We start from the raw sequence: 14,746 nt of genomic DNA on the forward strand, positions 1-14,746 counted from the left end.
ACAGAGACAAATAATAAAATAGAACATTAAAATCGAGATGTGTCTCGCTGCATTGCGCGAGTACTCTTCTAGTGCATCAATAAATAGTATTTCATGTATAAAAAATTGTTTTTTAAGAGTTTTTGTCAAATACTTTATAATATAGTATAGATAATTGATTAAATCATAAGTAGATAAAATATTTAAACGAGAATTTAAAAAAAAAATTGAGAAAAACAATTTTAACAAACTTGTTTAAAATTTCCAATTTTTGTATTCAAACTCCATAAAACACTACTCCATATTCAAAAACCAACTAATAAACAAAAAATAAATATTAAATCATATTTCTAAATTACAACTTTAATTAAATTAAACAAATTACAACAAAGTTTAATGGTTTTTTCATCCAAAAAGGAAAATTTAATGGTTTATCAAATTTTTATTTTTTCACTGTGGACATTTATTTTTGGATGGGAATAATAGTAATTTTTCATCATCCAGCTCGAGCAAGAATCAAATTAAAGCAGATTATCTTTCCATTAATTTAAAAAATTCTATGACAGAATTTGTAACTTACTATCCTTTTACCTAACAGGTAAAGATTTGACTTCGTGGAAAGGATGATACAAAAAAAGGTCCACATATCATGTTTTAACCCCAACTTATCTTGGTGTGTTGCCTAACTGGTTTGGCCGATCTATCTCGCTCTTTATACTTAAATAAAGGGGAAATAATTTCAATTAATTTTTACATTCTTTATACTATCAGGAATATAACAAAGAAATATTTTTCTCTTATTATAATTATTTTTTAGCAGTTCTTTAAATTTGAAGAATTTTATTCTCTCTCATACTTTCTTCATTTTGAAGAACTAGAAGGGCACCTATATAATACAGCGAGATATATCTCAATTTTAGTGTTATATTTTATTCTTTGTCTCTGTTGATGTTATAATACTTTTTTATGTGTTTTTAAGGAAAAAAATAATGATTTTATTTTTGAATAAAATATAAATTTGAAAAAATATATCAATGTTAGTATCAAATCAACTATTTAGAAGTTCTCATCTTTTACGTAATTTCTTTAATTTAATTTTTTTTATTATAATTTAATTTAAGTTTAATAACAAAATTTTTCATTTTTGGTTTAATAATATAACATTTTATAAAGACAATAATTAAGTATTCTGTTAGAACTCAATGATTATTTTAATTATATTTTAGATTTTTTATATTTAAAATGAAACTTTTTATTCTGTATTTGATTATGTTTATCTGCAGTTAGTTACACGAATTCAAATATGGAGCTTTAATAAGTTGTACTTACACACAATCTACTTGTAATCTTGAGTTTTAATTAACATGCATTAATAAACAGTACTTTATGCATAAAAAATGGTTTTTAAGAGTTTTTGTCAAAAAATTTATAATATAGTATAGATATATTGCAACAACTTTTTTTTGTCTAAAACTCCAAAAATCTCTGTTTTCTTAACATCGAAGATACGTTGGAGATGCTGTAAACAAATAATTTGACCTAAAAATATACCTAGAAAAATGTAAGTGGAACTAAAAGGAAAAAAGTAGGGTTGATAAACCCCAATCGTGTAGGGGACCCCTCCAATAGCATTTGTATCTTTTGTTAAAGTTATAAAGTTTGCTTTTTAAGTCTGAATTGTATGTAAGACTTGAGATCCGTAAGAGTATTTTTTTATATTTGAAACTTCATAGCAATATGCTGTGAAGGTAACCTTCAGAGTGTTTTGTTGTGAATGTTTGACTTTGTTTTACCTTCACAGCGTTTTGATGTGAAGTTTTATTGTAAAAAATGGTCTCACGAAAACAAATTGGTTTCACGTGAACCTAACCTTTGTATGTAAAACATTTTCTAAATTGTTGTATCTGAAGTGGATTAGACAGGAGAATACAGCGACGGTCCACCACATGAGTTTCTTGATATGGTGGAAAAACGTATATGGCTTTGAAAGATGTTACCAGAAAGATGGAAACCAATTACAGATGCAGACGGTGACCATGACGATACAACTCATCCATGAAATATGAATCCGTGAGTCCAACTTATCTTGTCTACAATTAGTTCTTATTTTATTTTATATTATATTATGATATTTATCTTGTGCCACCGTTAAGAAAAAAAATATTAAGTTGTATGTCTATATAAATTTGTTTGTATGAGGGATGGGAGACTGGTGCGTAAACGCACGGATCTGTCTTTTTGGCTTCTGGCCAGAGAGAAGGTTGGAATATTTTTAAGACATTTATGATATTAATTTGTTTAAAGTGACTTAATAAAAACAAGTGAAGGGTCTTAACTTATTCCATATAAGTATCGAGACCATTAAGCTCATTAAATTGTAAATATATAAAGTTGTATTGTTTTCGTCTATCTAGGAACTAAACCATATATAAAGTTGTATTGTTAACCAAATACATTATGAAATAAATATATGTTAATCACTATATTAAATTCTAATCATAAATAAATAAAAATCATATAAAATAACATATGATGCACTGATTATCAAAAATCTCATAACTTAAAAAATAAGGTTCCACCGTAACATTGAAGTTAACATGTCAACTAATATATGGAGTTGTCACATTAAAGAATTGTAACGACATGCAACTTCAAATATAGTTTTCAGGAAAAGTGATGGAAGAAAAAAACAAATGATATATATATATATATATATATATATCTATATATATATATATATATATATATAGAGAGAGAGAGAGAGAGAGAGAGGAAGTTTACTTTGTAAACCACGTTATTTGTACAAACCGTACAAATCTTATTCAATCAATCATAATTTTTCATTTTGTTCATTTTTTTATAATTACGAGAGGTTGCTTTTTCATTGTAGAGGATGTTAATCATGAATATTATCATCTTCATTATATTAATTTTAGAGAAATACATGAAACAATTTCATTAAAATTTCATAAGTATTATATAAAATAATTTCATAACCATATATGAAACAACTTCATCAAAAAAAATATTATATGAAACAATTTCATGAAATAGTTTCATAAGATTAAATAATGAAATCGACGGATGAGGGTGGTTTGCACAGTTTGTATAAATATGAGTGGTTTGCATTTGATCGCTCCTTTATATAGAGGGGATTTACTTTGCAAACCACGTTATTTGTACAAACCGTACAAACCTCATTCAACCAATCATATTTTTTTCATTTTTTTCATTTTTTTCATTTTTTTGTAATTATGAGATGTTGATTAATCATTTTTATTATGGAGGATGTTAATCATGGATATTATCATCTTCATTATTTTAATTTTAGAAAAATAAATGAAACAATTTCATTAAAAATGTCATAAGTATTATATGAAACAATTTCATGAAAAAATTTCATAAAATTAAACAATAAAATCGACGGATGAGGGTGGTTTGCATGGTTTGTACAAATTGAGTAGTTTGCATTTGATCACTTTTTCTTTCTCTCTCTCTCTCATCGGGATATCTATATATATATATATATATATATATATATATATATATATCCCGATGATTCATGAATGGTTAGAAAATGACCCAATTAATCTGGAATAGTGCCTTATCATTATTGAAATTAGTTGGATATCTTTATCGTCTTAACATGATCAGAAAGGATGAAAGAGATCTTGAAAAAGAAAACATTGATGATCGTGATCAGTATACAGCTCAACACATAAAGTATTGTATTTAATTTTGATTAATAGTTAAGACGTCTTAAAACTTTTTTACTTTTTCATCAATGCACTAAAAAAACCAATCTATATAATTTATCTGAAATAGTTTTTGATTTTTTGTGGTAATCATGTGGTTCCGAGGCAACTTATGCGTACCAACAAATTCCTCAAACAACCACAAACGGTCTGAAGTCATCGTAGGTGAACCTCCATGATCACAAACATTTTAACAGCCTCCTAATTCAAACCTAAGAATAAATGAGATTTTCCACTACATCCCTTCAGACTTAACCGTATACCATCACCCAAGTGCTTCTTGAAAGGAACTTTAGTTACATCTTAGAATGGTTTTGACCAAACTTTTAGTCCTTGTTTGTTTTTTTGGAAGGAAAAAACTTTTAGCAGTCTGATTCATTAAGAGGTAGGGTTATACAGACTGTTTGTTTTTTTTAATTTTTCAAAATCACTCATGTCTTATTGTCCTCTTATTTCGTAAGAGGTAAACTAACCTCTTATTTGCTTCTTCTTGTTCTTCAAACCTTCAGAAACAGCGTTTCTCAATCGATTAACCTTAATTGATCATTACCAAATCAATCCTCAACTCTCTCAATTGATGTATTTTAATATGATCTAAATGTCTTAAATACCGTCAATGACATATTTCCGTTTAAATGCTAATTATATAATTTATATGTAAATTTCGTAATGATGATGAAAAAATATGTAAAACCATATAAATTTATCTATAAATTCATTACTATAATTTTCTAACGAGTAAAATAGATAATTTAAACAAATTCAGACAATTACCAGTTTAAAAAAACAAACAATCCTATCGATTCAGATTTCAGACTTCAACACCACCTCTTATTAATCAAAAGTGAAATAAGTCTCCAGATGACTATTTTAACTGTTTAAAATGTTGTTATTATTATACTTTAATTTAATTTACTTTTAGTTATAAAAAAATATATTAAAAAAAACCATATTTATAGCCGATTTTCAATCATTTGACAAACGAACTTCATTTACTTGTCTGCCACATGGATCATGTAGACAAAATAAGATAACGAGACTTTAGTTGGTGACATTTTGAGGCTTGTCCTCATGATAAGTTCCAAAGGAATGCAGGTGGAAGGTCCCTTCATCACGTATTTAATAAATGGGGGTTGAAAGGGAATTTTCTGGTACTCATGTTATATGTTCCCCACATTTTGTTTTTTATAACTGTGGATTTTTTGATCAATTTACATGTACAGACTAATTTTAGAGTGACTACAAATGATCTGAAGTCATTGTAAATGAACCTCCATGGTTACAAGGGTTTTGACAATATCTGGATTCAAACCCAGGGTAGATATGATTTTTTCACTACATCCCGGAGGCTTAACAGTGGATCACAACCTTGAGTTCTTGAACAGGAGAGAAAATGTTTTTTACAAATATACTCTTATTTATATTACAACAGGTTGTAATTGATGAATAAATATGTAGTTTTATAAATATTTTTAATTGTGATTATATATTCTTACTTTTTCGTTTCCTTTCCTCCCACATTTGGGTGAAAGTTTTGAGCAAAAAAGCAACATTATTTTTCTTTCTTTTCCATCTATTTCCCTTCTTAAATGCCATAACTTTTGATCCAATCGGAGTTACAGGTCCACAAAATATTCATGGAACTGCTCATGACGTTTTAGAAAAAGATTTGTCTAAGGGACCGTTTACCTAAATGTTTACTCGATAAACGCTTAACATTAGGAGTCAACACTATAGTTTATTCTACCGGGTAAGATTGTAGTACATCAAAATAGTACTGTATGCAACAATTTATCCGGTAAACACTTACCCAAGTAAGAGTCGTCACACTCACTTATCGAGTATGACTCTCCATCTTTATCGTTGCTCTTACCGGGTAAGATTTTTGATCTTTGTCATTTTCATCCGATAAGGAAAATTACCCATTAAACACTTACCGGGTAAGTGTTTAGGAAACGGCCCCTAAGCCACTTCGTTTCTTTTTGTCCAAGTTGCTTCTTTTTTTGTCGACATTTCTAACAGCATTGCCTTGGAACTAAAAAAAAAAGAATCTATTAAAGGGGGAAATGAAAGATATTTTGTTCAATCACAAAAAATTATTTACCGAGATATCCATGAATCGGGATCCTAATGCATATAGATACAAATGATCACGGGTTGATATGCACAACGTCTAGTATCCATCGTTTACGGCCCGACTTTTCGTCCAAAACCCTTTTCTAGCCCGAATCCAACCTTGAAGAATTTTTTGCGACTTTTTCTTTTTATTTATTTCAGTTAAATTACGTAGATTGGTTGAGTTCTAACATTTTTTATTCTGACAACAATCAAATATATTAGTGTTCAAAAAAATTTTAAAAAAATAATCAATTATGTTAAATATTCGTTTTTTGAATTTTGTAAAATTTGGCCGCCTGCTAAAAATAGATTCGCTTGGTACATACGTTCATGACGTTTAGGAATGATGATCTTGTACCCTTTTGGGAAGTTATATAGGTTACTTTTATCATGTAGTAAACGTAATATGATAAACAGTACCCTTTTTTTTCCGGTCGATATAATAAAGTTTTGACCGGTAATATGTTGATCTTGTAATATTTAATAACGTGGATATCAGTCTATGAAAGATTTATGAAAGGGTTACGATAAGGTGGACGATAAACTTAGGGGCCGTTTACTAAACACTTTCTTGGTAAGTACTTATCGGATAAATCTCCTCATCGGATGAATATGAAAAGGGTCAAGAATCTTACCGGGTAAGAGTGGTGAGAATGATGGAGAGTCTTATTCAGTAAGTGAGGATGACGACTCTTACCCAGGTAAGCGTTTACCCACTAAATTGTTGCATTCGATATATTTTGATATACTAAAATCTTACGCATCAAAATAAATCATAGTGTTGATTCATATCGATAAGTGCTTACCGGGTAAGCAATTGGGTAAACGGCCCCTTAATCTCCTCGTCTCAAATGTTCAAGATGCGCACGCTACTAGTAAAAATGGTACCCAAAAAATAGAAACTTAGGGCAGTTTACCAAATGTTTATTTGGTAAACACTTATCAACAAGATTCATGACTCTCACTTACTTTATTGGCTAACATTATCAGCCATCAATGAATTGTTGGTAAGCGTTTTTTAACCGGAAATGCTTACTGGGTAAGAGTCTTTTCCTTCACTTTGGTGTGGTTTCAACCCTGACCTCCAGGAGGCCAAAGGTCCGTATACCGCTAGGACAAAAGCCCTTTAAAAGATCGGATATTTTATTGTCCTCAATACATGCTTCCTTACGGTTTGAGCTCCCAATTAAAGTTAGAATTCAAAAACAAATAAGCATCAAAGTACAGCTTACTTACCGTCGAGAAATCTTGATACAAAATCCACACGATGGAGCTGCAGAAATTCATGGATGGAATGCTGAAAACCAAGAGAAATCGCGTAACAAATGAACGGTGTAAACCAAAAGATCAAAACTCGAACTAGAAAAGCTACCAAAAGAGAAGAGACAACAAGACTCGTATACGAATAAGGCTGCGAAGCTCAAATATGCCTCCCAAGAATCTTTTATATAAATCACATTATCAATAAAGAATACAGACATCTTGATGCGTAAACTTCAACTCGATTCTGTACCTCTCGAAACTGAAGCAACATCCTCGTTTCTAACACATTTTGGAGATTCAAAAACCGTCTACGTGATCATGTATTTGAACCCCTGCAGCCATGCATAACTGTGGTATGCAACTATGCATGTGTGATTGTCGTTCCAAAGAATGTGCGTGTGTATACGATTGTTTCTGATGGATGCTGTTCTTGAGAAACAGAAAACACAATTATTATTCAAAAATACGATTGTGGCAAGTTTTATCACAGGGGTAAGGGCAGTCTATCTCTTGAAATGGACTCCGCTCATAAAACCAGTCGCCAATTGCTTCTCCGATTGTCTGCGGTAAATTACATGGTTCCATTAGTTCCAAGGGGCAAGGACACATGGGTCAACGTTTTAAAGGAACATGGAAATAAGAAAAAGAACATATTGGCCCACTTTACGGGTCCTTTGAAATGACCTTCTCTCAGGTTTCTTTTTTAAATCCATGACCTTTTATCAGGTTTGAGAATGTCACTTCTTAAGGGAAGAATGTCACTTCAATACACAAGATTGCCTAAAAACATGTCAAAAGGTTATGGATTTAAAAAACACATGTCAGTAGGTCATTTAGCTAAATAACCCCATACTTTACCTTGTTATTCAACATGGGGGAGTCACTCATCAACCATGTCTCTTGCATTTCGGTTTGGCAGTGAGCATAGCAAGAGTTGATGAACATTCCCCTTGATGAAAAGCTGCTAAAAAATCCATCCAATGCACTTAAGAACTCCAACCTGAAATCTGCGAAAGTAAACCACAACAACATCAATTTTCAAGATTCACTTATGTTTTGAGATGCAACTCCCAACCTTCATGAGGGATTTTTATTCACTTGAGGGAATATAGTTTTCCATCGTGACGTAGATTAGGCACAGAGGAATCCAATAATATAAGGCCTTTTTAGGGATTATTTAGTTAAATGACCTCCCAACAAGTGCTTTTCAAATCCATGACCTTCTAACAGGTTATCGTGTATGGAAGTGGCAATCTTTTGTTAAGCTGTACCATTCTCAAACTTGTCAGAAGGTCATGGATTTTATAAAAGAAATTGTCAGAAGGTCATTTAACCAAAGGACCCAGTCTATAGGCATCTCACCAAGATTTGGAGTCCATTTTCTATAAACAGAGTGTGGGACAAAAGTGAAAGGGTCTACAAAGAATGACCGGAGCTTGATGTGAAGCATAATGAGGCCTGAAGCTAATGGAAAAGGTTACGCTGATGTGTGACCTTGCATGATATCAATTTGATTAGATGAACACTTCTCGATATCAAGTTTGCAGTTATGCCAGGTACCATGGATATCAGCAACCCCGGGAGCCAATACATTCTTTATCTATAGAAATGTAAAAAACAATTTGTATCAAGGGAAGATGGAAAAGGGTGTTTGAAAGAAACTATAGAGGAGGATAACGACTGTTAATTGGGTAAGTTTTCTGTATGAATCACTATTTGTATGATGTTTTGAACACTAAAAACCGATCTATGCAACCCTGAACTGCAAAATATTGTGAACTGTTCGTCTAACCTGCCATGAATCATAGGCTGCGTTTGTTAAAAAGACCGGTGCTTGGATTTCTTGGATCATGTTTTCGGGGAAAAAGCACTGCAAAAACCGCAATTTTTTTAAAAATTCAGGAGTGAAGTACAATTGTTGGGCAAATTATCAACACCTTATTGCTTACTAAACTATTTTTCATCTTGGAAGTGCAAGAGTGATGCAAATTTTTGGCCGATCCCTACAACAGAAGCAAAGAAACAGATCAAAAACCACAAACATCAATAGATCTAACAGTTAAGAGGTTACGATGATCTGCAAGAACAAAGGAAACGAATGGAACAAATAAGCATAAAATGATGTTAAAAGGTGAAATAATTATGATTAAAAGATGTTTTAAGTGAATTTCTATTTCTATAAAGAAGATATTTAGGTATATAATAAGATTTTATAAAGGGGGTAAGAGAGTACATGTGTCTTGACCACATCATCATAGAAGGCCTCAATGTGTCTCGTTCCAGAAAGATCCCGCCTGTTTATGAAAACTGTAGGTTACGCGGCTATGCTGATAAGAAGAAAAATTTTGTAAAGGAAAAGGGTTTGGGATGATGGGTCCTCTGGTTAAATGACCCTCTGACAGAATTTTTATAAATCCATAACCTTGTTTAGCAGAAGAATGCAACTTTCATACACAGGAATGCCTAAAAACCAGTTAGAAGGGCATGGATTTAAAAAACCACTTATCATGAGGTCATTTCTCTAAATAACCCTTGGGACGATATCTTACGTATTAATGAAATAACCGGCATCAGAAAGGCATTTCACCATAGTACTTGGAGGCAAGAGTGCTTTAAAGTTATCACAGTGTAATATGGAAGTCAATCCACCAGCTGAACAGCCAGAGAGAATGGCCTATCATAAAGTTCTACAAATTATCAAGCAAACAAGTAATATGAGGATGCAACAAGGGAAGTAACAAAGGAATCATGGATCATACATTTTCAGCATAACTCATTCCTTTTGCCAACAAATCCTCAATGACAGCATGAAAGATCCTTGCTCCTCTAAAGTGAAGATTAGTTTTCTAAAGTTATTAGAAAGAAAAGGAAGATAGTCAACAATTGTTGCTAACTATATAGAAAGTCAAGAGAATGGTATACAAAAACAAATGGTACTACTGATTCTGCTTTCAGATTTCAGCACCACTTCTTATAAATAAGAAGTGAAATAAGACTTTAAATTCAACACCTCTTAAAAAACAAACGGCACCCAGATGAATCAAGGGCTGCTTTGGCGCACTAGGATTCCTTTGAAGAAAGGAGTACTAAGTTACTTGATGTGTGAAAAGTTTCTACCCTTTACCATACTTGAATTATTTATATACAAAGATATAAGTTTCTTAAGTTGATTCAGAATAGAAGCTTTTAAAGATGTATAGCCACTGCTTGTTTTGATTTTCAAGCACCATAGTACTACTTACTGAATTGACTTTTTCCACATCACCGGTAAAGGATGCACCATCACAATATCTGACCTTGATTCTATTCCAATTATAGAAATCTGAAAGAAAATAGAAACAAGTAAATGATGGAAACATTCGGAACTATTATTCTCACTAAAGATGAAGCGAAATTCTAACCAGGGTTATATTGTGGCTCATTATGTAAAATCCCTGAGAACGCAACTTGTTTCACCATTTTCTTGGAGGAGCCTAGACGGGTGGAACTACGGGCAAGGCAAGTAGTGACATTGTTGCACCATCCTCCTCCCTTGTATTCATTCACAAAATAGAACCTACGTCAGTTCTAGATGCAACATAAAGGTAGCGTCATTTGGTTAAATGACCTTCTCACAGGTTATTGTCAAATCCATGACCTTCTAAAAGATTTGAGAATGTCGCTGCTTAAAAGAATGTCAATTCCATACACAAGAGTGGTTAAAAACATGTCCAAAGGTCATGGATTTAAAAAGCAGGAGCTCATTTAGCTAAATAACCCCGTAAAGAGGTATAATATGTAAATGGAAGTAGCAAAGATAACCGTTTCAATTGTTTAAAATCATTATTTCTTCAGCATAATGTCAAATTGTCCGTCAATTCATGAGAGATCTACACACTTATACTATAAAATGAAGAGACGCATATATAAAACATTGGACACATGGAATTAACATAATGATCTATCCTAAACTTCGCAAAATAGGAAATGAGAGACGAACCTCAATGTGTACTAACCAGTTGTTGATTCCTGCACCAGATCCCATGTCCCAATGATATGCAGGCGGGCTGCCATCCAAACAAACTGCAGACATTCACAATTATTTTCACAAAACATATCAAAATGATATACATATTAAGTTCAGCAGTTCCATATTTTCCCAATAGAGAAAGGGGAGACTGGGTTTCAGTTAGTTTACCAGCTCCTTTTCCCACTGCACTTCTAAGATAAGTAATATCGACATAGAAACCATCAATATTCAGCATGCTCAGTACACCCACCAGCATTACACATAACCATCGACATGCCTTTTTAATCACCATGCTGCCAATCGATTGAACACACGAAGTTTAAACATCTTATCACTCCAAGTATTAAATCTACTAAAATAGAATATACTGATATAATAAAGAAAATCAGATCATACACATACAAGTATAACCCGGGTAGTTCATATTTATAGGAACTTTTTTTACTTTGGCGGTGGAACTAGTAACTTTTTTTTGGATCCAAAATAAATGATCTCATTTCTTGTTGAATTAAATAACAAAGGTGTTCATTGAGTACAGCAACCGATAGAAAAGACATAAATTAAACTGTATTGAACTGATAGAGTTTAAAACCTAGTTTGCTGCCAACTACATTCATCATCTTGTATCTTCCTCTCCCTAATTTATAACTGATGGAGCAAAGAACTCGTGGAGAGATCCGAATGCAACCTTTGTTTTTTCATATATCTGAATTAATCTATATTCTGATCTTAAAAGAACTCGTTAACTAGACAATCCGAAACGTATATAAAACATGAATACAGATTCATAGGTTGCACATTACCAATAAATCTCAAATTCAACCTGTTTTCTTTCTAATGAAATCAATAAAGAGCTGATTTACATGAACAGAGAGCGAATAATGATTTAATCAACAATTCAACGAAGCAAGCAGTGGAAACAAGCAGATTTACATGAATTACCGGCACAAACGTGGTTGAATTAGTACCTGTGAGAGACGATAATATCTGTAGCTGCTGTGAAGCTGTGATCTGAAGAAACCGAACGTAATTCGCGAAGAAAACCCTTTTGTGACTTGGAAAGCTAGTTGTGACTTGTGAATTGTGAAAGAAGGGTGGTAGCAGCAATGGCAGAGTATTTATAGTGTTCATTTTGGTTGCTCCCTCTCTAAAACCAAAATCGATTATACTATTAAATTTGAAAAGTAAACTACGTTTTTAGTCCTTATAGTTTGTTGTAAATTACTATTTTCATCCTTATATTTTTTAAATTATGGTTTTAGTCCCTGTTTTACGTTTTTGGTCCTTGTAGTCTATTGAAAATGGATATTTTTGTTTACATGTTTTTAAAATTAAGATTTTTAGGCCTACAAATTTGAAATTTATGGACAAATTGACTGAAAAAGTAATGTATTTTAACTTTATTTTTATTTTGGGTAACGTACTTTCAAAACTTTCATTTTAGTAACTAAGATGTAAAGTTTTAAACATTTAACTACTTGGATAACCGGTTGAAGCATTAACTGGTTACCATGTTGTCGTGTCGAGTGATGTGATGAAATTGGGTTGAATAATAAATAATATTGAGTTGGATACCACATCACTCGCTACATCAGCATTGTAACTGGTTAATGCTTCAACCTGTTATCCGAGTACTTAAATGTTTAAAACTTTGTATCTTAAGTACTAAAATGAAAAATTTGAAAATATGTTACGCAAAATTAGAATCAAATTAAAATACATTACTTTTTCATATAATTTATCTTGCTCAACTCAATTTTGGGTGCACCAATGAGCCAGAATTATGCTCGGTTGTAAAATACTTTAAGTAATAATAAAGTGCTTAAATAATTATTAAATAAAAAAATTTAAATACACAAGGATTATGTCGGGTAAAAGTGAAAGCCACATTTTATGTAGTTCATCCCTTTTTCACTTTTGTGTTGCAAAGCGTGATTTATCTTACGGTGTGGGCGAAGTATTGGGACACGTGGAGGAGAGTGATTGGAGGTTCAGGCGGAAAGCAATCATGTGCGAATCAAATATAAATTCCCGCATGTTTTATAAAATTGGAAGCGAAGCATAGGATTTCACCACTCACTCACCAATGATTTCCACTTTAATATCACTCCTTATCGAATGTCACTTCTAAAAACTTGAAATTTCTTATAAATGTTTTTTTTATTAACCTGAATATCCAACAAATTATGTAAACCGATTAATTCTAAGGTGACCATCTGTTTTGCAAATAGCCTGGAGTCACCGCATTTGAACATATGTGACCACAAAGGGATTTTTATTCCTCTTTGGATTTGAACCTGAGATCTCCTGATACTTTTAACTTTTAGAGTCAAGCTCAAACCAATAAGACACCATCCTTGTGGTTTTATAAATGTTATATGGTTGTCAAACAAGACAAGAGGTAGTTATTCGTATTTTTTTATAAACAAAAAGTTATTTGTGCAATACAGCGAGATACATCTCGATTTTAATATTTTATTTTATTTTGTCTTCATCAATGTTATAATACGATTTTATGTGGTACTGAAAAAATTGATAATGTTTTTATTTTTTGAATAAAATATAAACTTGAAGGTATTATCAAATTTTGAACAACAAATGTACCATTTTAGTATAAAATTAAATATTTAAAAGTTCTTGTTTTTTTTGTGTAATTTCTTTAATGTAATTGTTTATTATAATTTAATTTAGATTTAATAATAAAGTCACTTATTTTTGGTTTAATAATATAATTTTTTTATAAAGATAAAAATTAGTATTTTGTTAGAATTCAATGAATATCTTAAATATATTTTAGATTTTTTATATTTAAATGAGAAATCTATCCAATATTTGTTTATGTTTATCTACAATTAGTTACACGAATTCAAACATGGAGCTTTAATAAATTGTGCATACGCACAATTTACTTGTAATTTTGAATTTTAAGTAATATGCATTAATAAACAGTACTTAATGTATAAAAAATAATTTTTAAAAGTTTTTGTCAAATGCTTTATAATATAATATAGATTATATATAAATATAAAATATTTCAATTTGATTTTAATGTTTGTAAATCACAGTAATAGTTGTTACATCTGTTACAAAATAAAATGTCTATATTAACAATATACACTTTTAAAAACGTATTTTAATTAATAAAAAGACAATTTTATCCTTAACAATAGAGAAAAAAAGTTCTCAAGGGTAGAATAGAAAAATAAACTTTTACTTTTAAAAGTTGACAATTATTTTAAACAAACAATAATACAGACACTTGTTTTGGGATGAAGAAAGTATATCTTAACTTCTAAGAAATTACTTTTTTTGTTGTCAAGACAATTAGTTGATTCTCCAAAAACAATCCATTTTAATTAAAGTCGATTATTGTTGCTATACTAAGAGTCTAAGAGGCTGTTTGGCAGTTGTTGAATGATTTGGTGCTGAATAATTAAGTGGTCAGAATAATTAAGAGACTCTCATGATATAGTGTATAATGAAATATTATTATTTGGTAATTGTTTAACTTATCGCCGCACTTCCCAATATGCAGCACTTAAACATAACTGGATACCAACTCCTCAGAACTTAGTAAATTCAACTCCATTAACAGGTACTTATAAAGCTTTTTTCCGTTTAC

The 14,746-nt window shown here is 31.2% G+C and overlaps 1 protein-coding gene across 1 annotated transcript; it reads right to left on the reverse strand.

Annotated features, from left to right (window-relative positions):
- Positions 1-7,269: 7,269 nt before the first annotated feature.
- On the reverse strand, positions 7,270-12,156 carry LOC112528951 (pectin acetylesterase 8-like). The gene is made up of 13 exons (XM_025140006.1): positions 12,093-12,156; positions 11,293-11,417; positions 11,095-11,177; positions 10,517-10,646; positions 10,358-10,437; positions 9,875-9,961; positions 9,665-9,789; positions 9,349-9,409; positions 9,065-9,118; positions 8,908-8,985; positions 8,610-8,715; positions 7,974-8,122; positions 7,270-7,676 (listed from the first exon to the last, which is right to left on the reverse strand). Exons 2-13 carry the CDS (start codon positions 11,414-11,416, stop codon positions 7,569-7,571), a joined length of 1,185 nt encoding a protein of 394 aa, XP_024995774.1. The 5' UTR covers position 11,417; positions 12,093-12,156; the 3' UTR covers positions 7,270-7,568.
- Positions 12,157-14,746: the final 2,590 nt, after the last annotated feature.

This window comes from Cynara cardunculus (genome assembly GCF_001531365.2).
Source record: "Cynara cardunculus var. scolymus isolate 2C chromosome LG 16, CcrdV1, whole genome shotgun sequence".
Taxonomy (NCBI): domain Eukaryota; kingdom Viridiplantae; phylum Streptophyta; class Magnoliopsida; order Asterales; family Asteraceae; genus Cynara; species Cynara cardunculus.

Bases quoted from the DNA above. Each gene is read 5' to 3' on its own strand.
- LOC112528951 (XM_025140006.1), bottom strand. From the start codon at position 11,416: ATGGTGATTAAAAAGGCATGTCGATGGTTATGTGTAATGCTGGTGGGT. The intron at 9,410-9,664 runs GTAAGATATCGT...TTTCATAAACAG, and splicing joins GCCGGTTATTTCATTAATAC to GCGGGATCTTTCTGGAACGA. The intron at 8,716-8,907 runs GTTAGACGAACA...ACATTTCTATAG, and splicing joins CAGCCTATGATTCATGGCAG to ATAAAGAATGTATTGGCTCC.